The 24,523-nt window shown below is 37.3% G+C and overlaps 1 protein-coding gene across 5 annotated transcripts in view; it reads left to right on the top strand.

The window, feature by feature from the left end:
* The window catches only part of LOC123504954 (maestro heat-like repeat-containing protein family member 1), a 38,760-nt gene extending 14,351 nt beyond the window's left edge, over positions 1 to 24,409 (top strand). For 2 of the 5 annotated variants that reach the window (XM_045255916.1, XM_045255914.1), the window contains exons 15-26: positions 1 to 104; positions 1,779 to 1,938; positions 4,557 to 4,852; positions 5,025 to 5,162; positions 5,292 to 5,400; positions 5,920 to 6,066; positions 7,049 to 7,072; positions 14,567 to 14,776; positions 18,653 to 18,802; positions 19,676 to 19,810; positions 20,369 to 20,471; positions 21,119 to 24,409. The exon at positions 1 to 104 is cut by the window's left edge and continues 35 nt beyond it. In XM_045255916.1, coding sequence (XP_045111851.1) covers positions 1 to 104; positions 1,779 to 1,938; positions 4,557 to 4,852; positions 5,025 to 5,162; positions 5,292 to 5,400; positions 5,920 to 6,066; positions 7,049 to 7,072; positions 14,567 to 14,776; positions 18,653 to 18,802; positions 19,676 to 19,810; positions 20,369 to 20,471; positions 21,119 to 21,273 — 1,731 coding nt within the window. In that variant the 3' untranslated portion in view covers positions 21,274 to 24,409. The remainder of the gene's footprint in view (positions 105 to 1,778; positions 1,939 to 4,556; positions 4,853 to 5,024; positions 5,163 to 5,291; positions 5,401 to 5,919; positions 6,067 to 7,048; positions 7,073 to 14,566; positions 14,777 to 18,652; positions 18,803 to 19,675; positions 19,811 to 20,368; positions 20,472 to 21,118) is intronic. The other 3 variants (XM_045255915.1, XM_045255918.1, XM_045255917.1) reach the window with 3 other exon arrangements.
* Positions 24,410 to 24,523: the final 114 nt, after the last annotated feature.

Genomic DNA, 24,523 nt, shown 5'->3' with positions numbered 1-24,523 from the left:
AGAGAAACTCGACAGAGAGCAGTGGAGGCAGTCACTCGACTCTCTTCCCACAACCTGAATCAGGTGCTGGATGTTCTGCTGATCTATCCTTTGCCATATGACAAGTAAGTTAGAGAAATTGTGACACATGAAAATGATTGTGCATTTTGTTGAATGTGAAAGGTCTGTATTTCTAGAACTGGAATGAGAAATAGTTGTGATAAGCAGAATGGAAAGCAGGAGTCTTTAGATTATATATAAAAAGTTGAGTGTATTGTAGAAGATAAATAACACTTGGAAAGGATTTCATAACCTAAGAGAGTGGATGAAAATTATTTTCACAAAGACGATATCCATGTGCTGGATAAGCAATATGTATCCAAAAGGGAACTAACAAATGATCATAGCCTATATTTAGCTACAGTATTTTCTGGTAGATACTGTTCTCTTATGCAAATCATGCACAGTAAGCTGCAAGAGACCATTAAAAAGAAACAAAAGAATATCATGGGGCTTGTAGTGTTCTAGACATGCAAGTTGACATTAATCAGTCAAATATTTCTTTTGTCTCCATAGTGTGTTAAATATTTGTTGAGTGATTGTATGTATTAATTGGTGATATACAGTGTTGTCTTAGAAAATCATTAAATAAGTTGTGTAAGATCATTAAATAAGTTGTGTAAGCAACACACTATGCATTGTTTCATCAAATATGTATGTGTCCAGCTGTTTCATCAGAAAATGTATATGTATTGTGTGCACCTTTAACTGCACATGAAGGCAGTAGTATTCCCTGCCCCATAGACATACCCTGTGCACATCTTGAGTATAATGTCATACACAAGGTGTGTCTGCACTGGCTTTCACACACCACCAGGTACCTTGCAAGACCAACTAGTGACTGACCAAAACATTCCTAGCTGTTTCCTTGATGTCCCTCATACTATACCTTCACCCTGACCAATCTCTCTATTCCTTTCCTCACACCAGTTCAACTTTTCCTTTCATACTTTTCTTGATAATCACATTCTTCTTTTGCCCATTATCTCTCCATGTTCCTTTCCTTTTATATACATTTTTTTGTTTTGTTTTGTTTTGTTTTATAATCCCATTCTTGTACTCTTGCCTCTGACCTCATTCTTGACCTCTTTCACTAGTACAGTATAAATATATGTAGTCTATGAAAGGCTTTACATTTATAGCCATAGGGTGAGCTGTTCTACACTGACATCAGGAAGCTTTACCATAGAGTTTTTGGCTCTGTTAAAGTTACAGATTTGCCCAATAGAGCACAGCCTCAAGTATCTGAATTATTTCAAGCTAAAAATCACCTCATATATTGGGGTAAATATGGCACATAGGATGAAAAAAAAAACTGAAATAATAAGAGGACCGACATTTGCAAAGGAGTGTTTGAATAAAAATTAAAAAGTTGACAAGGAACCCTTCTTATCTTTTAGAGAACCAGCACTCAAGTGGGCTTTTTTTTTTTTTTTTACATTGTTTTGCCCTTGGCTGGCCTTCTGTCCTATATAAAAAAAAACTTGATGGTTGATAGTATCTTTGGAAGACATTATCTCCTGCTTTCCTGTGTGTGTGTGTGTGTGTGTGTGTGTGTGTGTGTGTGTGTGTGTGTGTGTGTGTGTGTGTGTGTGTGTGTGTGTGTGTGTGTGTTTGTATCCTTTGCTGCAAGAGACTAAATTGGTGAACATTTACACATGGAGTGTGATAAACAGGAGAGGTGTTTGTGTATGTATATGTTTTCTCTGGTTAGACAATGGAACACCTCATTGTTTCAGGGGAGTGTGTGAGACATGGCACCACATTGGGAGGGACCCCATGCTGTGTTCTGCTGCCCTCTCATTTCTTATCCAAGTTTTGGAGCGCACACAGCTTTTCTCTGAGCAACCAACCACTACAGAAGCAACAGTTAAAATTGCTACCATTCCACCTCTTGCTGTAAGTAAAATCTGTGTTAATCAATTATGTAAGCCTTCTATCTGATTGCCAGTATGGTTTCCGTCAAGGTCGCTCTACTGGTGATCTTCTGGCTTTCCTTACCGAGTCTTGGTCATCCTCTTTTAGAGATTTCGGTGAAACTTTTGCTGTAGCATTAGACATATCAAAAGCTTTTGATAGAGTCTGGCATAAAACTTTGATTTCAAAACTGCCCTCCTTCGGTTTCTATCTTTCTCTCTGCAACTTTATCTCAAGTTTCTTTTCCGAGCATTCTATTGCAGCCGTGGTAGACGGCCACTGTTCTCCTAAATCTATTAATAGTGGTGTTCCTCAGGGTTCTGTCCTGTCACCCACTCTCTTTCTATTATTCATTAATGACCTTCTTAACCAAACTTCTTGCCCTATCCACTCCTACGCTGATGATACCACCCTACATCTTTCCACATCCTTTTGGAGACGACCAACCCTGCAGGAAGTCAACAGATCACGCAGGGACGTCACAGAATGCCTGACTTCCGATCTTTCTAAAATTTCTGATTAAGGCAGAGAAAATTTAGTAGTTTTCAATGCCTCAAAAACTCAATTCCTCCATCTATTAACTCGACACAACCTTCCAGACAACCACCATATTTCCCATCTCATAAGACACTACAAGTGGTAAGACGCACCCTATAATTAGCTAAGCAATTTTTGGAAAAAAAAAAGTTGAGGGTTTTACATAAAAAACCTACCTGAGCATCAGTTCTAAGTCGGCGACTCTACAGCACCAATAACAGCATCAAAATATTGCTTTATTACAAAATATCAACAAAATTTTATAAAATAAATACATACTGCTAAAATAATTGTTACAAAATAACAAATTGTAGACATTTATTGATCCTCAAATCCTGCAAGATGGAGTATCTTTTATTTCGGTGGTCGTCTACGCATGTTTTCATGATTTCTTCTAGTTGTGGGAATTTTGCTTCCTTATAACGTAGTCCATGTTTCCTCTTTCTCGTTTTCTTTAATTCCTCTTCTTGCTTCCTCCATTCTCTTATCATTTTTTCGGTTGGTGGTGGTCCGAAGTGCCTCTCAGCTGCTCTGTTGCCATGCTGCTTTGCATATTCGATAACGTCTAGCTTGTAACCGACAGTATAGGCCTTCTTTCTCTGCTTTGATGCCATTCTTGGAGGAGTATTGTCTGCTGAATGACAGGGAAGGCAAGGGGAGTTGCGACGTCTGCTAGGATGCTGTTAGTTGGCATGTTTGTGTGTAGATGGCGTTGGTGAGTCATGAAAACAACCAATTCACTTCATAACAATCGGTATTGTAAATATCTTGTTACCTTCATCAGAAAAAGTGCAGTATCAAAATAGATATCTTCGTATACTGTACCTTCATTAAACAAAGTGTAGTATCAAAGTAAATGATAATTGTAGGATTACATTGTATGTTTGTTGAGTGTGAGTGTTTCTATGTCATTCCTGGGATGTTGGAGGCTTGTCAGACACCCCCTATCAACTTGACCTTCCAGTGTTAAGACGCAGGGTGATTTTGAGGGCATTTTTCAGGAAAAAAAGTGTGTTTTATGAGATGGGAAATACGGTATCCTCTCTTCTTCAATGACTCTCAACTGTCTCCCTCTTCCACACTGAATATCCTCGGTCTGTCCTTTACTCATAATCTTAACTGGAAACTTCACATCTCATCTCTTGCTAAAACAGCTTCTGAAGTTAGGCATTCTGAGGTGTCTCTGCCAGTTTTTCTCGTCCCACCAACTGCTTACTCTGTATAAGGGCCTATTCTGCCTCTGTATGGAGTACTCTTCACATGTTTGTGAGGTTCCAGTCACACAGTTTTGCTAGATAGGGTGGAATCAAAAGCTTTTCGTCTCATCAACTCCCCTCTTCTGACTAACTGTCTTCAGCCTCTTTCTCACTGCTGAAATGTTTCATCTCTTTCTATCTTTTATCACTATTTTCATGCTAACTGTTCTATTGATCTTGCTAACTGCATGCCTCCCCTCCTCTGCACAATGCTTTCTTCTTCTCATCCCTATTCTGTCCAACTCTCTAACGCAAGAGTTAACCAGTACTCTCAATCATTCATACCTTTCACTGGTAAACTCTGGAAGTCCCTCCCTGCATCTGTATTTCCGACTTCCTACGACTTGTCTTCTTTTAAGAGGGAGGTATCAAGGCATTTGCTCCCTAATTTTGGCTGACGCTTTTCCTCTTTGTAGAGAGCCAGCACTCAGGTGGGCCTTTTTTTTTTTTTTTTTTTTTTTTTTTTTTTTGTCCTTGGCTGGCCCTCTTCCTTACATTAAAAAAAAAAATAAATAAAAAAATAAATAAATAAATCACAAAAAAGGCTTAAAACATATTGAGATTTAATGTATAGTCGAGAGAGCCCTGAGGAAGGGCAGAATATGAAGCGTGGGTTTTGATTAGGAGATAATGATGGTGGTGCTGTGTGTTGAGAGGTTTAATATATTAAGGAAGTAAATTTGATACAAATAACACTTTAAAAGGTTGAGAGAGAGAGAGAGAGAGAGAGAGAGAGAGAGTGAGCTGTGTCACATTGTATTTTACTTATCCTACTTTACCTAACTTGCTGATTTTTGTGTTCTTCAGGCAATATCTGGACTTTGTGAGTTGTTGCACGACTTAAGAGTAGTGAAAGAAAGAGAGTCCTCTGAAGACAGCTGGGAAAAGGTTGAGAACAGCCCTCGTGAAGAGCATCCTCAGATGTGGCCAGCTTCACAGGAGATCATAATAGACAACTTTCCTTCTTTAGCTTCCCTGTTATTGCTGCTTTATGGTTCCTATGTTGGGGTAATGGCTCCCCTCCACCAGACTTCCTCAGCTAATTCAAAAAGTGCCTTCAATTTTATTCCCAATAGAGGAGCTACAACCTTAGTTCCTAGCAAGTAAGATTTTGTTTTTACCATTCATAATGTGTGAGGATGACTTTAAAATTGTACCATAAGCATGTTAATTGTTTCTTTTATTAGTTTTAGAATTTAATTGCACATACAGTAAAAATATGAAACTTCTGATTGCATAGAGTTTTGAGTTGATATTGTGGTTTTATATTTCCAGGATTGTCCTCACATGTCTCCAAGCATTGATAGATGTGATTGATTGTGCTTCTATCAGTAATCTTTTAGCTGCAAAAATCAGAGATGAAAGTGATGAGAATATGGAAATTCATCTTCTCACTGTCTCTGAAACTATAGCGTAAGTGGTTTTTTTTTTTTACCTGGAAACTTGAGCATAGTATTTGATATAAAGAATAAAAAGCCATGCAGTTTGTGGCACACCTTATTGCTGAGCTTTCTGATTGTAAATATAGTAATGATTTTGCAGAATGTTGGTTCACGAATCCCCGAAGCATATTGAGAAACTAGTCAGCTGTTTGGATCGTCAGCATCCCTATGAGATGCAGCGAATGACTGTAGCTGCAGTGTTTGCCCAGGTGAGATATACCACAGCTGTTGACCATAGTGCTTCATCAGATACTCCTGCATGTTGCTTTACAGAATAAGGTGTGAAACATTTTAGTTTATAAATGATAATTATTTTTTCCTGTTTTGTTTAATTTTAACTTTTTTTCCATTTAACAAGCAAAGTAATTAAAGAAAAGTATGTCCTTATTTTTTATTATGTTTAATTTATGTCAGTGTGTATGTGTGTGTGTTTTTTTTTTTTTTTTTGTGGTCAAGTAAGATTTATCAGAAAGTGGAAAGTTTCACAAGTACACCATCCTGTCTCATCTGAGACTGAACTTCAGATGGAGAAGTGTCAAAGATTTATGATACTGTTCTTTGAAAAGAGACAAGAAAATATTTAGTCCTCATGTAGGAGTGTATGATGTGCTTAGATCACACCTGCCATGTTATATTCTTGATGATGAAGAAAAAGGTGGTATCTATGATCATTATAAATGCAAATCTGTCTTACCTGTCCAACATGTTGATTGGCTTCTTCCATCCAGTTAACTGCAGAAAAGTGTGGAGGTAACTATGAACTTCTGGAAAAGATAATTGACTGTTTGCTGGGAAGACTTAATGACAGATCAGTCCATGTGCGTCGCCTGGCTGTGCGAGGACTCTCAAACTTTGCTCACCTGCAGAATGACCAGGTAACTGTCTTATTTACTATTCTCTGTGTTCTACTATTTAATAAGCTTTACATTTTTGTTTTGCTCCTGATTTTTATGTTATCTTCACTTACACAGTAAAATCTTGTCACGTGTGTTTTAGATTTTCTTTTTAGATTTGGGTACGTTTAATTAAGAGCTGAAAGAAGTGATGTCACCTCCATATATGTTTTGTCTAAAACATTTCCTATTAACCTTGTCAAGTAATTACCCTCCATCTAAAGTATTATTCTTATTAAATTTACTGTCAGTCCAACCAGTTAGTTATTCTTACATGCTTCTAGGATCTCTTAAGGAGGATGGCCTGTGCAAAAATCTGTCCATGGATGTTGTCCATACATCTTATCATTTTGCTATTCATTTGTCTTGGCTGTCATTATTTATATCTATTATATCACTATTTATATCTATCTACCTATCTATCTGTATCTGTCTGTCTATCGTCTATCCATCAATCAGTCAATCTATCTATCTTAATATGTTTATCTTTCAACTCCATTTGTTTACCATAATTCATATTGTCTCATATTAAATGTAAGCACACTCACACATATCTGTAGGCTTTATAAGAAAGGATGTCATAATAACAAAGTATCATGAACATAAATCAAGGAGTAGATTTTTAAGCCAAAAGGTAAGGTTGAGAAATGTGTCCACACTGGCAGAAGTATTAACAACTGATTGAAATGAAGATGGAACAATCAGAATTTTTGCTTCTACTTGAAGATTGAATTGATTGAAAGTAAGTGCAGTATGGAGACAGGATTATATACACTATTTCAAATTTTGTATGTGTAACATAATTATAGGAGATGCAGTTAAGTAAATGCACACTCACTTACAAGAAGAAAAATTGCATGAAATAAATTAAGTAAGTCAAGTCCAGATTATTGAATTCTAAGCAAGTAATAAGTGAAGAAAAGCAGGTTCTTATGAATTTTACAATTCTTTTTTTCTGTTCTAGTGCTATTTCCCACAGTGGTTCTCGGTAAGTCACTATGTTAGATTGTTGCACAGTTGTTTTGGGTTTGGTGAGATAATCCCTGCATGTACAGGTGTCATTACCTGTCTGGAATCTTAACCTTCAAATTAAGTGAACTTTGCTGTTGCTATATAAATATTATGCTGTCTTACTCGGAATTGTATTTAGGAGAGGAATAGTATATAGGAGTTATATGTATTTATCCTACCTGTTCCTAGTTCCTAGCTTGCTCATAGGAGAAGGAAACATACTTTAATGAATCAGCATAGAATGTTGATATAATGCCTGGTCCAGTTTGGATACAGTATCAGTATTAATTGTAGCTCCCCTTTCCCTGTGTGACCTTGCAGTTAATTCCTTGACAGTTGGTGTTACAACTTAGTTATTGTAGTTCAGAGTGCCTGAGGGAACCAAGGATGCTGATGTGTTCAAAATGGCCACACAAGATTCCAGATTTTGCTTTAGAGATTGACTCTATTTGTTCCTCATCACAAATGTAGCACATATAGAGACAGACCACTTGAGAGCTCCTTTCTAACTCATGATAGTGTACAAAATACATACCTTATACATGTATACTTACAAGAACTTAGGGCCTCCTGCATCATATGAATTTTCAAATACTTTTTGTTAAATGTGACGCTGATTAAGATTTAGAACTCTCTCTCTCTCTCTCTCTCTCTCTCTCTCTCTCTCTCTCTCTCTCTCTCTCTCTCTCTCTCTCTCTCTCTCTCTCTCTCTCTCTCTCTCTCTAATAAGCTTTGAATTTTGACTGTGTAATGGTTTTCAAAGTACTGCACCATTAAGTTATTAGTACCCAGACATCTTAGATATAGTAGATATAGATAGCTATCTTTCCTTGGTTGGAAGGTTGGCTTATAACCTTTAACCTTTATACATGGGCTGCTCCAAGCATACACAGTCACATATATAGCGTTCGTGAATCTGGAATATGAATATTATTCAAAAATTTTTCGTTGCTTTTCAAATTCGGAATAATATTATTAGTCATTTTTGTGTTGTATATATTCATTATCAATCAAAATTGTAAGAAAAACATGTATTTCATACCTGCAAAATTTCCCCAACTTTGAACAAAACAAATATACCATATCTTGTTATCAGTGAAGATATGTCACTTCCTCAAAAAAAAAAAAAAAAAAAAAAACACGTCTCTTTAAGAATAATAATTGCATAAACAGTGTCTGAAAAGGGGAAATAAAATGTTTGACATTCATCTGGAAGGTAATCACCTCTCATGTAGTTGTGTGTGAACTTTGCATTCTGATTTTTCTTATGATTGATTGAGAGGCATGGCCAGCTTGATTTTTTGAGTCACTGAACACCAGCTGATAGCTTATTCAAAAAATGTTTAAAGAATTAAATCAACCTTTTCTCAGAAATACAAAGAAATTATGTGCAAACATTGTTCTTTCATTGAGTATTGACTTTAACTAATTCATCTGTTTTAGAAACTGGATTGCATTGAGGAAAACATGGATGAGACAATGCCATAATTTGTTCAGTTTCATTTGATGTATAGATTATTGACTTTTTAAAATAGCTAAATAGCTTATATTTTTTCTCATTGATATTGTAAAATTAGACTAAAGCTTATCAAATTTAAAATACAGCACAATGGCTTGTTAGATTTTTTAGGAATTCTGAGTAAGGTAGAAATGTGTGTATCATTTTACCTGTATTTCCCTTTTCTTAACTCTTAAAAGTAGTGCAACTGCTACATGCTGTTTGTGTAATTCCTTCACTAATGTTGTTTGTAGATACTACATGTTTGCAGAAATTGTCTCCATGATTGTACTCATATTTGATGCTATATTAACCATCAATATTATTTTTTTATTGATTTTTTCTTTTTCTTTTTTGATGTGGACAGTACACTTGTGTTATCATGAAGGTATACTGTTATAGTGTAACTTCAGTATCTGTATACAATCACGACCAACTAATATTTTCACTTCACTCTTCATTTTCAAACCAACAATGCCTTCTTTAGTCACTTCAGTCACTTAAAATATATCCAGTTGTTAAGGTTAAGTCAGTTCCATGAACCACTACCATTATTTAATTATTTTACATTACAAAAGAAACATTGATACTTATATTGTCACTTATTTAAAAAATAAGAAAGTTGCATTCTAATTGTGCCTGTGAAGGGTCAGATAATGCAACATTCGTGGCCTTCGTTCTAATTTTCAATCTGTGGAACACCACCTCTCCTCTACTAAACCTCATCTTCTCTTCCTAACCGAAACACAGTTGTCTGTGACTACTGACAGCAGCCCCTTTTCTGTTCCCTCCTACTTGCTCTATCCTCATTTTCAATCCAAAGCTGGATGTTGCGCATACGTGCGTAACGACACCACTTGCTCTCGTGCCCTCAATCTTGAATCTTCAGAATTTTCTACCATCTGGCTAAGACTTCAATGTCACTCTCTAACTAAATTCATCTGTGCTGTATACCTCTCACCTAATTCCTCTGACTATGTAAAATTCTTTGACTATTTGACTTCCAAGGTGGAGCACATCTTATCTCACTTTCCTTTTGCTGAGATCTCCATTTTAGGGATTTCAATGTTCACCACCAGCTTTGGCTTTCATCTTCTTTCACTGACCAACCTGGTGAACAAACCTTCAACTTTGCTATCCTTCATGACCTAGAGCAGCTAGTGAAGTTCCCTACCCGTATTCCTGACCGCCTTGGAGACACGCCCAACATTCTTGATCTTTTCCTAACCTCCAACCCTTCTGCTTACTCTGTTAAACTTTCCTCTCCGTTGGGCTCCTCCGACCACAATCTAATTTCCGTTACCAGTTCTATCACTCCAGTGCAGCCTCAGGACCCGCCTAAGCGGAGGTGCTTCTGGCATTTTAACTCTGCTAAGTGGGAGGAACTAAGGCAGTACTATTCTGATTTCCTTGGGATGATTATTGTTTTCATGTCAGAGATCCTTCTCTTTGTGCCGAGCGCATAACAGAGGTGATTATCTCTGGCATGGAGCTATACATTCCTCATACTTTCTCTAACCCTAAAGCTAAAAAGCCTTGGTTTAACTCTGCTTGTTCTCGTGCTGTCAATGATAGAGAGGCGGCTCACAAACGGTTCCGTAGCCATCCAACTGCTGAAACTCATGCCCTATATATTTCTGCCCGTAATCATGCCAAATCTATTCTCCAACTTACTAAAACTCTTTCATCAATAGAAAATGTCAAAGTCTTTCCAATTCTAACTCCTCTCGAGATTTCTGGCATCTAGCCAATAATATCTCTAACAACTTTACTTCTTCGTCTTTCCCTCCTTTACTTCATCCAGATGGCTCTACAGCTGTCTCTTCTTTTCTAAAGCTGAACTCTTCGCTCAAACCTTTGCTACCAACTCAACTTTGGATGATTCTGGGCATATTCCTCCTACTCCTCCACCCTCTGACTACTTCATCCCTAAAATTAAAATTCTTTATAAAGACGTTTTCCTGGCCCTCTCTGGCCTTGATTCTCGGAAGGCTTACGGTCCGGATGGAGTCCCTCCTGTTGTTCTCAAAACTGTGCTTCCGAACTCGCTCACTGCCTGGTCAAACTCTTTCATCTGTGTCTCTACTTCTATTTATCCTTCTTGCTGGAAGTTTGCTCACATTCAACCTGTCCCTAAAAAGGTGACCACTCCAATCCTTCTAACTACCGCCCTATAGCTTTGATTTCCTGCCTTTCTAAAGCCTTTGAGTCTATCCTTAATAGGAAGATAATGAGGCATCTATCAGCTCACAACCTTCTCTCTGATTGCCAGTATGGTTTCCGTAAAGGCAGATCTACTGGTGATCTTCTTACTTTCCTAACTGAATCTTGGTCATCCTCTTTAGGGACTTCGGTGAAACCTTTGCTGTCGGCCTTGACATATCGAAAGCCTTCGATAGAGTCTGGCACAAATCTTTAATTTCTAAACTACCCTCCTACGGATTCTATCCTTCTCTCTGTACCTTCATCTCCAGTTTCCTTTCCGATCGTTCTATTGCTGCTGTAGTAGACGGTCACTGTTCTTCCCTAAAACTATCAACAGTGGTGTTCCACAGGGTTCTGTCCTATCACCCACTCTCTTTCTATTATTCATCAATGATCTCCTAAATCTGACTCAATGCCCTATCCACTCCTATGCTGATGATACCACCCTGCATTATTCAACAGCGTTCAACAGACGCCCAACCCAACAACAATTAAATGACTCAAGGCGAGATGCTATAGGACGCCTAACTTCTGATCTTTCACTTGTTTCTGATTGGGGCAGAGAAAACCTGGTTTTGTTCAATGCCTCAAAACTCAATTTCTACAACTATCTACTCGACATAACCTTCCAGACAACTATCCTCTCTTCTTCAATAACACTCAACTTCCCTCTCCTCTACATTAAACACACTCGGTCTATCCTTCACTAAAAATCTAAACTGGAAATTTCACATCTCTACTCTTGCTAAATCAGCTTCCAAGAAGTTAGGTGTCCTATGGCGTCTTCGTCCATTTTTCTCTCCTCCCAGCTGCTTGCTCTGTACAAGGGCCTTATCCGCCCGTGTATGGAGTATGGCTCTCATGTCTGGGGATCCACACACAGCTTTACTAAACAAGGTGGAATCTAAAGCTTTTCGTCTTATCAACTCTTCTCCTCTAACTGACTGTCTTGATTCTTTAAGTCACCGCCGCAATGTTGCATCTTTATCTGTCTTCTACCGCTGTTTTCATGCTGTCTGCTCTTCTGAACTTGCTAACTGCATGCCTTCCCCTCCTGCGGCCTCGCTGCACAAGACTCTCTACTTCTTCTCATCCCTATTCTGTCCATCTTCCTAATGCAAGAGTTAACCAGTATCTTCACTCCTTCATTCCCTACACTGGTAAACTCTGGAACTCTCTACCTGTGTCTGTATTTCCACCTGCCTATGACTTAAACTCTTTCAAAAGAGGATTGTCAAGACACCTCTCACGTTAACTGGACCCTCCTTTTAGATTTTTTTGTTTTTTCTCTTTCTACTTTCATCTTAACAGGGCCTGGCAACCAGCGGGATTTTTTTTTTTCCAACACTTTGTTTGCCCTTGGCCAGTGCCCTTGTAATGTAAAAAAAAAAAAAAAAAAAAAATATAATCATGTACTTATATGGCTGCTTATGTTTGATTAAATATGCAAATGTGGGGATATGCTGAAATCTGAACTTTCTTGTGAAGTCTGCCACTCCCTGCCTGTTTATGTATTTCCACATCTTATGACTTGAACTTTTCAAGAGGGAAGTCTCAAGACACTTTTCCTCTGATTCTGATGGACACTTTTGATAGGCTCAGCACAAACTTGTTCTTTTTATGTCAATTTTTTTTTTTTTGCCATTGTCAGTCCTTCTTACACACACACACACACACACACACACATATATATATATATATATATATATATATATATATATATATATATATATATATACACACACACACACACACACACACACACATTATAGTGGTACTTAGAGTTATGAGTGATTTCTTCCATGATAGAGCTCATATCTCAATTTGCTCATAACTCAAATAAATTTTCCTCATTGAAATTAATTAAAATGACAATAATACATTCCAGCCTCCCTAAAAACACCTTTTTTTTTTTTTTTACGTGATTTTTGGTAAGAAAATGTTAATAAATAATAAATATTGTACAAAAACATAAGAAAACATAAGAAAAGAGAATGTAAATAGATAAAATGGTTTTATAAAGTATATTAATCTCAGATATCAGACAACTTGGGCTAACAGGAGATACTAGCAGAGGTGGAAGGTGGAGTAGGTAGCCACCAGGCAGAGATGGAAAGAGTTTGTTAAGTTATGTGCATTTTTTAGACACTTCTTTTCACCATAGACTTTCTCCCTTAATCACCAAACTAAACTTACTCATTACACTCTTAATGCTACACTCTATTGCTTAACTTAAATGCAACAATATTTCTTTTACACAAAATGGTAGCACAACACAAGAAATGTTTCCACAGTGAAAATGGATCACTTCTCATTGGGTGGGCAGTTTGCTTCCTAGTTAAACTGTACCAAAAGGATTTTCTAAATTGATGGAGTGATGGGTTACAACAAAGTATATAGAAGTCCATAATACAGAGTGATAGCATGTTATCATTGTCAACACCAACAGTGATGGGTTGTGGCTTCTTCTATCATATCTATATCATCTTTTCTGCTACAAACTTGCATCTACATCCACTAAGTGTGTAAGCATGACATCTGCGTACATGGCCACTCAGAAGTTAGACAAGATTAGTTAGACAAGATTAATTTGATCTATTGTAGCCTAACTTTTCATATATCAAACTTGGAAATTATCATACAAGAAATTAATACTCTTCATCATTACTGTCATCATACTATGCAATATTTTAAATTGATATTCAGGATAAAGGATGCTACATTATTGATTTCCAAAGAATACAGTTAAGACCTCAGAAATACCGATATTGTTTAAAATTCTACTTTAGAACTTTTCACATGGTTGCACCAATGCAATTTGCCCATTTTCATCACTTCACTGATGCACTTATTCACAAGTTGGCTTTTAGATTCTTCACTTGTGCAAAGGATTGCTTTAACACCTCACACTTGTCTTTTTTTTTTTTTTTTTTTCGTGTGTGTGTGTGTGTGTGTGTGTGTGTGTGTGTGTGTGTGTGTGTGTGTGTGTGTGTGTGTGTGTGTGTGTACGTGTATGTGTATGTTATTTCTCAACATCATTGTAAGCAGCCCAAATGTCATTGTCAGAAAGCATTACATTTTTCAAATTAAATATTGTATGCATTTGCATACTAGTCTATTTTTTACTTGCAGGGAAAACCCTTCTTTAAGTTAGGACAAGTGAGAAGAGAGTCAATGGAAAGGACAAAACTGTGAAAGGAGCTATAATTTTTTCTCTAATTTTCCAGTGTACATATTGATAAGTATTAGAATCTTGAATAATAGATCAAATACTAGTGTGTTTTACAAGCAATATAAGCTACAAAATAATTGAGAAAATAGTATATAGTAATGATAGCGAGCCTTAAGTAATGTGACACAAATCAAAATAAATGAAATTACATAAAAATCTTGACCTATGTAAACAAACTATGCACACCATTCTCTTCAGCTTCTTGTTTGTTGTAAATACAGCAAAATTCAACAGATGTTCCTTCTGTAGATCCTGCACATCTCTGATTTATGTTAAGATAAAGATTTGTTAAGTTGTAATGTCAGTTTTCCTTTGCCTGTCAACATCATGTAAATGAGTGTTTTCTTAATATAATGAGTTATTACACAAAGATCATAAAATTTAGCATCATACTTGTAGAATACATCTCAGGAAAGAGCGGAGCCCAAGTTAGATCAGTACTTTTCATAATTTGTTAGGCTGTTTCACAGAATAATGCTACTTAATTGAATGCTATTACAGTGTACATACTTATAGTTAAAGTCAGTATCTCACAGGTTTCAGAAAAACTTAAGGAGATCATTGCAGCCATGGTTGGAGCAACAGATCAGCGTGACACAGGCAGTTCTGAGGAACTGAGTGTGGAAAGTCAGGTGGCACTGGAAGCCCTGAGAGGCTTGGCTGCCCTTCTGCCTCGATTACCTCAAGAAACTGTCCTTCAACACACGCCAACACTCCTTATCAGAATTAGACTTTTCTCAGAGAAGGTGAGTGTTTCAGCAGGCAAGGATGTTATTATGCAATTGGTTAGCAATTTGTGTGCATGTGTGTTCAGGCATGAGCAGTCATGTCTTCTTACTATTTTAGCAATAACTTGACTGTAGCAATAACTCGAGTGTGTGCATTTACCTATTTGTTTATTACAGGGTTTGAACAGGGTTCATAGTAACCTGTCTCCATATCTAACTTTATCTAATCTACTGTTACAATCTCATCATTTAGGCTGTTCCAGATGCCCACCATCCTATGTGGGAAACTAAACTTTTTAAGGTTTCTCAAACATTGACTTTTCCTGATCCTCATTGAGTGTCCTCTTGTCCATCTATCTCCATCTCTAATCAATATTACCAGGTCTTGTCTATCTATCTTTTCTATATTGTTCACTAACTTGTACATTGTTATTAGGTCTCCTCGCTTCTGTCTATCCTTCAAAGTTGGTAGTTCCATTTTCATAGGGAAGGTCCTTTATTTTTGGCACCATCTTTGTGGCTATCCTTTGGATTCTAATTTTCTGATTTCCATTTGCATGTGTGGGAACCACATCACTGCTACATATTCAAGTTCCTTCAAAGTTGGTAGTTCCATTTTCATAGGGAAGGTCCTTTATTTTTGGCACCATCTTTGTGGCTATCCTTTGGATTCTAATTTTCTGATTTCCTTTTGCATGTGTGGGAACCACATCACTGCTACATATTCAAGTCTAGGTCCTATCATTGTGGTTATGATCTTTTTTATCATACTCTTGTCCATAGGGAGGTGGTGAGCATGGGACTGGGCAGACGTCCACACATAGGTTTGAATCCCACCACATACCGCTTTGAAGCTATGCCATTTGTCGAGTGGTTTAAAGTTACCTACATGTCACCATGATATCTAGGTTCTAGGTGGTCACACCAAAGATGCACTTGGGTGGCGATTCACCTTGGTCGCCCGCTGGTCATCCAGCCAGTCTTCCCCATTACGGAGCGACCTCAGAGCTCATAGACTGATCTTTGGGTAGGCGATATGGGCCCTAATATGGGCATCACTATAAATAAAATTGCCTGCGGCACTAATGGGCGGAAGCTGAATAGTGCTTCCCACATATACTCTTCAAGTATGCCTACAAGTACTATAGGCCATAACATAAAAAAAACAATAGTAATAATAAATGAATAATTAAATGCCATACTGATATATGTTAGTGTCTTGTAAGTTGAAGCAAATACCTCATTTATGTGCCTTTCTGGGGTCAGGGTGTCTTTTATAATCACTCCCAGGTCCTTCTCTTCCTTCTTTTTCATTATAACCTCTTCTCCCATTTGGTGCTCCCATGTAGGGCTTCTAGTACTTTTAACCATTTCCATCACATGACATTTTTGGGGATTGAATTCTAATCTCCACTTCTGGCTCCTTTCCCAGATCTTATTGATATCTTTGTGCAATTTCATATAATCCTCATTGTTCCGTATTACTCTCAAGAGTTTTACATCATCAGTAAACAAATTTATGTATCTACTCAGGTTCTCCTGACTCATTAATCTATATTTGAAACATTATTGGTGCCATCACTGACCCCTGTGGTACGCCACTAGTTTACTGTGCTCCAGCTGGATGGGGTATCTCTTATCACTGCCCTTATTTTACTTCCTATTAAGTAATCCTTCATCCAGCTTAAGATATTTCCCTGTACTCCTATATGTTTTATTTTCCATAGGAGTCTTCTATGTGGTACTCTGTTAAAAGCCTTTTTAATACCCAAATACACTTTGTATGTGTGTGTGTGCGTGTGTGTGTGTGTGTGTGTGTGTGTGTGTGTGTGTGTGTGTGTGTGTCCATTTTCCTTTTTTATTTATTTATTTATTTTTGTTTTATGCAAGAGGGGAAGTTGGCCAAGGGCAACAAAAAAAAAAAAAAAGGCCCACTTGATTGCCAGTTTCCTAAGAGTCATAGAGTTAGACAAAAAACTGGGACAAATGTCTTGAAACCTCCCTCTTAACCCGTAAAGTCCGACAGGCCTTAAATACGGCTGCATAGCACACTTCCGATAGTCCTTAAATGGGGCAGCTACTTTGAGCGCTAATAAAAACCGCGCTAGCATTGGTAGCACTGCTATATTTGGTCATGACGTAGGCCTATGGTAGTACTGTCGGCTCCCAGGAAGCACACCGCTCTAGCCAGCTAGTCTCCCGCAAATTTCTGTGAGGTGCGTGAGCGTCGTGTCGCGGTGATAATTATTTACGTATTTACGTATTTACTTATTTAAGGAACTATTATTTACAACTATGGCTACTGGTGCTAAGAGGAAGCTAAAGTTTAGTGATAAAAGTGATAGACAAGGCGGGACAAGACGCAAAGTGCACAGGTTGGAGGTAGATCCCGACCCGCTATTGTGACAACATCGTCACCCACGCCTGATAAAAACATACGTAACTATAATCAGCCAATATGAGTGAAAACACGAAAACATGTGAAAACACATAAAAACATGAGCAGTGCCTTACATTATGTAAGAATACACATAAAAGCACCTCCCCCGAGTTGCCGCTACCACAATCTTCTCCAATTATCAGTTATTATTCTGAGACAACCATAGTGAGTAGAGCAATAAAAACTTGTAGGATGATGCATTGTCATGTCTACTAACAGCAGATTTTTTTCCAGAGTAATTTATAAGAGTTGATTTTTTTTATGATAATTGTGGTAATGGGAGGGTGCGAATTTTGCGGCCATCGGTCTTAGCGGGTTAAAAGAAGACAAGTCAAGAGGAAGATAGAAATATAGAAGCAAGCAAGGAGTTCCACAGTAGTTTACCAGAGAATGGTGTGAATGATTGAGCTTTTTTTTTTTTTTTTTCTTGTATATGTCCTGGCCTATAGCACCTGTAGGTAACTTGAAGAGTAATTGCGGTTCAGCTTCCACCCATTAATGGGCAATTTTATTTGTAGTGGTACACATATTAGGGCCCATATCACAACCCAACTGCATCTTTGGTTTAACCACCTAGAACCTGGGTATCATGGTGACATGTAGGTAACTAAACCATTTGACAAATGGCAAAATTTCAAAACTGTACTTGGTGGGATTCAGACCTATGCATGGATGTCTGCCCGATCCCAAGCTCATCACCTTATCCACTACGCCACCACCACTGCATTAGAGAGTTTGGACAAAATAGTTGGACACAATAGGGGTGAGAGAAAGAAGAAAGCCTTGTGCAGTGAAGCCACAGGATGGGAGGCATGCAGTTAGCAAGATCAGTAGAACAGGTAGCATGAAAATAGTAATAAAAGATAGCAAGAGATGCAACATTCTGGCAGTGAGAAAAAGGCTGAAGACAGTCAGTTAGAGGAGGGGAGTTGATGAGATGAAAAGCTTTTGATTCCACCTATCTAATAAAACTGTGAGTAGAATCCCCCCAAACATGCAGAAACGCCACAGAATGCCTAACTTCATAGAAACTGTTTTAGCAAGAGAAGAGATGCAAAGTTTCCAGTTAAGATTATAAGTGAAGGACGGACTGAGGATATTCATTGTAGAAGATGGGGAGAGCTGAGTGTCATTGAAGAAGAGGGGATAGTTGTCTGGAAGGTTGTTTCGAGTTGATAGATGGAGGAAATGAGTTTTTGAGGAATTGAACGCTATTAAGTTTTCTCTGCCCCAATCAGAAACCTTAGAAAGATCAGTATGCATGCATTGGTAATAATAATTTGTGTGGCCTTGTCCAACTTATCTATCTATATCATGCTTATGAGGTCTTTCCTCTAAGCTGCTTCTATTATGAATTGAGTACCTGACTGTAATTCCCATTCATTCAAGTGTTTGAATTCATATTGATTATTTTTTATTTATTGGTATCTACATATTATTTCACCATGTACCAGACATCAGGGGAAGTGCGAGAGGCAGGCCTGGGTGTGCTGAGGGGCCTGGCAGCAGCTGTGGGCAGCAGTGAGGAGTTTCGGGAACATCTGCACCTCCACTTGCTTGCTGCCCTTATCCACTTGGCTGACCCTCATCCTCCAACTGTCGTGGTATATTAACATAGTCATTCTAGACATTATACTGTGTATCATATCATCCACTATAGTTTGGTATAGACTTCAGGAACACAGTCAGCCCTGTTGGTTGATCTTGTAGCATGCTGCAAGAGAGAATGGGGAATAAGGCATTGAAAAGGACCATTGATACAGTTCCTTCCAAAATTTTATTAGACTGGTTGTTCCTCTCTTGGGAAATGTAGACACATAGGATTCCAAAAACTAGATGTTGGAATGGATTAAAAACAGATCCATGAGGCTTATATATATATATATATATATATATATATATATATATATATATATATATATATATATATATATATATATATATATATATATATATATATATATATATATATATATATATATATATATATATATATATATATATATATATATATATATATATATATATACACACACACACACACACACACACACACACACACACACACACACACACACACACACACACACACACGGTAGCTGTGGTTAGAGCGCTGGCTTCAGAAGCCAGAGGACCGGGGTTCGATTCCCCGGCTGGGTGGAGATATTTGGGTGTGTCTCCTTTCACGTGTAGCCCCTGTTCACCTAGCAGTGAGTAGGTACGGGATGTAAATCGAGGAGTTGTGACCTTGTTGTCCTGGGGTGTGGTGTCTGCCTGGTCTCAGGCCTATCTGAAGATCGGAAATAATGAGCTCTGAGCTCGTTCCGTAGGGTAACGTCTGGCTGTCTCGTCAGAGACTGCAGCAGATCAAACAGTGAAACACACACACACACAAACATATATACACATTATTTTTATTTCTTGATTTAATTTTTTTTTTTTTTCTTCCAAACTTTCAATATAATTTGATTTCACAGATGTGCAAGAGTGCATTACAGGCACTTGGGCCACATGTTGGCTCAAAGGATATGAATGCAATGTTCCAGACGCATCTTATCCCTAGTGGCCAACTCAACTACCATCAGTTCATTGTTGACCTCACCAAGTTCATGGCAAGTAACATACCATTTTTATAAGGGAAACAACCTATAGTTCTGCAGGAAACTTCTGATGCTAACATTCATGTAGATCACATAACCAACAATATTTTATGGTCTTTAAAGTTTTATAGTATGGAATAGCATACATATAATAGAGCCAATATTATCATGACATTATCCATTAATGGGAGGAGGTGGTGTAGTGGATATGGTGGTGAGCATGGGATCGGGCAGACCTAAGAGATGCAGTGTATGATAATCACCTGCTCATTTATTACTACTGCTTATCAATGCTTTCAGTTTAAGAGTGTTTCATTTCACAAACTGAATCATAGAATAGATTAAGCTCATGAACCAAGATCCCACTCTACCAAAATGTGATCCCATTTATAACCTTCAGAACCATAAAGGTAGCCTTTTGACATAGGAAGCTCTCTGATAGACAGAAGTACCTCAAGACTGTCTTTCCATTCTCATTCATTGCTTTCTATCATGAATCTAAATGCTCTGTGGTTAGTTTCAACAGTAATATATTGTTAGGAAATATTCTGATTTGTATTGCTACTGCAGGTCCTAGATCTGAAGGACCACATTGGATTCTTCATTCAAGCAACTTCATCTTATTTCAAGAGCCCAGAGCCCTCGCTTCGTAAAGCTGCTGCACTTTTGATAGGTATGTTTTTTTTTTATTGCATAAGCTATTGAATGTGATGTAATATTAGGTTGGTACAAATTTTGTGATCCCTCAAAATATTACATGAAAAGTGAGAGACAAAAATCTTGATTAAAACTTGATATTTCTGTCACCAGTGCTTAAATGATGAGAAAGTGCTACTACTAAGAAGGGTAAAACTATTAAACAATAATATAATCATAAGAAGTAACTACTCATACCAAATAATGCTTATAATTGTGTTAATTGTATTCAGGTCTCCACAACTAGTTAAGTCTGTCAAAGGGGGTATATTTTATTTTATTTTATATGAGAAATACTATTTTGATATAGTATAATATCAGTGTGTTAACCTCTTCAATACTGAGACACATTTTTATCATGATTTTGGGATATGATTAGAGGATTTTATTTGCATTAAGAAGGGTCTATGGAGGTCAGAAGATTAATGGCCAGTCTTTACTATTTTAATCCCCACATAAGTTTTTGAAGCTGTACAAAATCGCCTAATAGTAACCAGAATAAATATGAAGACGTGTCATGGTACTGAAGGGGTTAATCTTGCTTATTATTCAACTTCATTTCATGCTGCTAAACCTTATTATTGTGGTATTGAGTATAACAGGAATGATTTGCTGTTAAAACAGGGAATCTGGTGTATCATTGTGAACAAAGGGAAGACCTCAACATCTCATCAGTGAGCCATGGTCTGCTGTATCTCATGCGGGACCCAGATGCATCAGTGAGGACAGCTGCTGCTATTGCCATTCCTCTGCTCTTCAGGCACACACAAGTGTTATAATTTCATAAGGTAATAGTCCAATGGTTCTTAACCTTTTTACTACCATGTCCCCTCTAGGAATTTGTTCATCCCTCTACACTTCCCTTGCATCTATGAATGCAGTGCCCTTCCAGACTTTAAAGGAGGCAATACTTCTGCATTTTTCATAGACTTCTCATTACTTAGCCATGCTCTCATTAAGAGAATGACAAATATAATTCATACTTTTCCCAAGATGCACCTCTCATGTTAAGAACCACTGTACTAGTCTCTTTCATGTATACCATTTTCAATATTTTCCAGAAATAATTCATCCCATGACTCCAATTTAGATAGTAATGCTCTGCTTGGCACTTGACTTTTTGTATGTCAGCTGAATATATATTTACTAATTAATGAGTGTTGATGCAAGAAACATCAGTAATCAGTATAATGATTATATGCATACTGTGTTACTTGATGTGCTGTACTGTCATCATATAGAACTGTGCTTGACTATCTACGTCTTTTAATGTTCAATACTGGTAAACGGCCTGAAGACCCCATTTGTTCACTACTGTCACAACTATCCAGGAGCAGTATATAGCAAAGGTCATGAATCTTTAATGAGGTGGAAGCTCATAAACCTTGTGAAAAGAGATCTTACACCATATAAGTAATGCAGAGAAGTTTGCATTAAGATGAGTACTTGTAGTGCATCAAGACATTTTGAGTTGTGGACATCATATAAATTACTCAGTAATAATAGGAGAGCAGCAACAACTCTTGATGCTACTGGACTGAAGCATTTGGTTAGGTTTGATCATATTTCACTTGAATTTATTTCATAGTTTTATTAGGAGTAAATAGCTGTTACAAGAGAGTGAAAATGCAGTGTGATGTGCTGGGAGCAGCATGGCTTAAGACCGTGGCCAATTAAAAATATAGCCAAACATTAATTAACATAATAAATTAACCTATGTTAAGGTTGTTAAAGTAGATTAACTGTGGCTAAATTTGTTTGGTTTTAGTTTGTAAAATTGGGTCAGAGCAAAAGAGTGGGATTCATTGGGTGGAGCGATTGGACAACACTGCATATCTGGAGGTGTACCCTGAAAATATGGTGTTGCTATTGGAATGATATTCAAATAAGCAGTATTAAACAATTCCATAACTGTAGGGCTGGCCTCATGCTGGTAAGGCTACTGGCATTGCTTGTCAGCATTCAGTGGACTTCTTGTGACCTGTGAGCCAAGGTGGGCAGTATCTGTTTTCAAAGTTAATCCACATGTATTCTTTTTGATATATTATCATTTCTCCAAATATTACATTGATAACATTTGCCTTTCATTGTTAAATGATAATAACATGCCACCATATCCTTGTTATTGTGATAAAGTATTTTTAACCAGGCAGGTTAGGATACACTGTGTGGTACCTTCTCCGAACTAGCTCATAAATCACTTGACTCGCAGTTAGGAGTTGTCTTGTGAGTTTCTCTGCATGACTCATAACTATGAGAAGAATTTTGAATTTATGAATGACTTTAAATGAAGCTTTTATGAAGTTTTCCGTATACTGGCCCTGCTCCTTAGTCTGGATGTCACACACACACACACACTGTAGCTAAATAATTTTGTTAGAGATGTGATGTTTTTATCCTCTCATCTTTTTTTTATTTTTTTTAGAAAGCTCTGTTATCTTCAGGGGGAGACAGAACCTTCAAGATAAACCAATTGATCTCTCAGGTGAACCTGATAGAATCAATACCAGTTTAAGGAGGTGGATGCTCTAACAGTTAAGTACCATTAAGCATGTGAGACTTGAATTATTACATATAAGGACAAAATACTAAGTATGTCTGTGATCAGATAACAATTGGTGAGATGCTATACACCAGGTATTTGGTTTTGCAAGACAAGGTGTTCTTATTGTTAAAGGCAATATCTTACCAAGTGAAAGACTATAGAAATACGATCATGGGTCAAATTGAGAAATTACAGACATTAGATTTAATGCTTTAGATCAGAGAAGAGAAACTAAAGGCAACATTTGTGGCTGAACAAGGAGACAATTAAGATTGTGATTACTCATTCATTAAGTAAGATATATTGTAAAAAAAAAAAAACATTACCTTCTCCAAGTAAAACTTTAAAGATATAGTTTTGTTTTTTGTAATATGAATTTTGTGAAAAGAATCTGCCTTTAGGTGTGACATCACTTTGTATATGTGTTGGTGGATTTTGTCTGAGTTTGAAGATTAAGGGAAATATACCCCTTCTGATAGTTACTCAGATAACACGTTTGTGTGTATTATATTCACGGTCACCTGCTGGTCAGCCAGCCAGCCTTCCCCATGATGGAGCGAGCTCAGAGCTCCTAGACTGATCTTCAGGTAGGACAGACCACACTACACACCACACACCGGGAAAGCAAGACCACAACCCCTCGAATTACATACTGTATCTACTTGCTACTAAGTGAACAGGGGCTACACATTAAGAGGCTCACCCATTTGCCTTGCCGCGCCGGGGACTCAAACCTGGGCCTTCTCGGTTGTGAACCAAGAGTGTTAACCACTACACCATGTGGTGTGTGTGTGTGTGTGTGTGTGTGTGTGTGTGTGTGTGTGTGTGTGTGTGTGTGTGCTTGCGTGTGTGTGTGTCCCAGGAGACTCATTAATAAGAGGATATAATACAGGTGATTGAATTTTAGCTTAAGTACCTTTATAATCTTAGCAAGTCTGTATAGTGACAGTTAAAACTCAATAGTGGAGAATCATGTATACTAACTTGTTTGAACACAAGTAATTTTCGTCAGTGTAACATGACATTCATTTTGTTTTTTAATAGTTTTAACTTGTTTTTTTTTCTTTATTGGGCTTTCTGCTCTGCTTGGAAAACACAATAATGTGATAGTAATATATTGTTGATGTTTACAATGTGCACTAAACCTCATGAAATATTGCCTCTGGCCCTTCAGCCGTATTATTACATATGTGACATCTTCCAACATGCCTCAGCAATTAGCCAGGATACTCTCAAGTATTTATTTTGTACTTAGTAGATACATGGCTAACCATGAAACAATGTGCCAAAATATTTCAAAATTACATATACTGGATGTGGATGTGCCCCATTCTTTTATACTTTATCTATTTCATATATATATATATATATATATATATATATATATATATATATATATATATATATATATATATATATTTTTTTTTTTTTTTTTGTGTGTGTAAAGTGTGGGATAAGGGGTTTGTGGTGTAATGAGAGGTATT

The sequence above is a fragment of the Portunus trituberculatus genome, chromosome 17, assembly GCF_017591435.1.
Source record: "Portunus trituberculatus isolate SZX2019 chromosome 17, ASM1759143v1, whole genome shotgun sequence".
In the NCBI taxonomy this organism is placed as follows: domain Eukaryota; kingdom Metazoa; phylum Arthropoda; class Malacostraca; order Decapoda; family Portunidae; genus Portunus; species Portunus trituberculatus.
The sequence above is the reverse complement of the archived record's forward strand: the minus strand, read 5'-3'. Positions and strand labels throughout refer to the sequence as shown.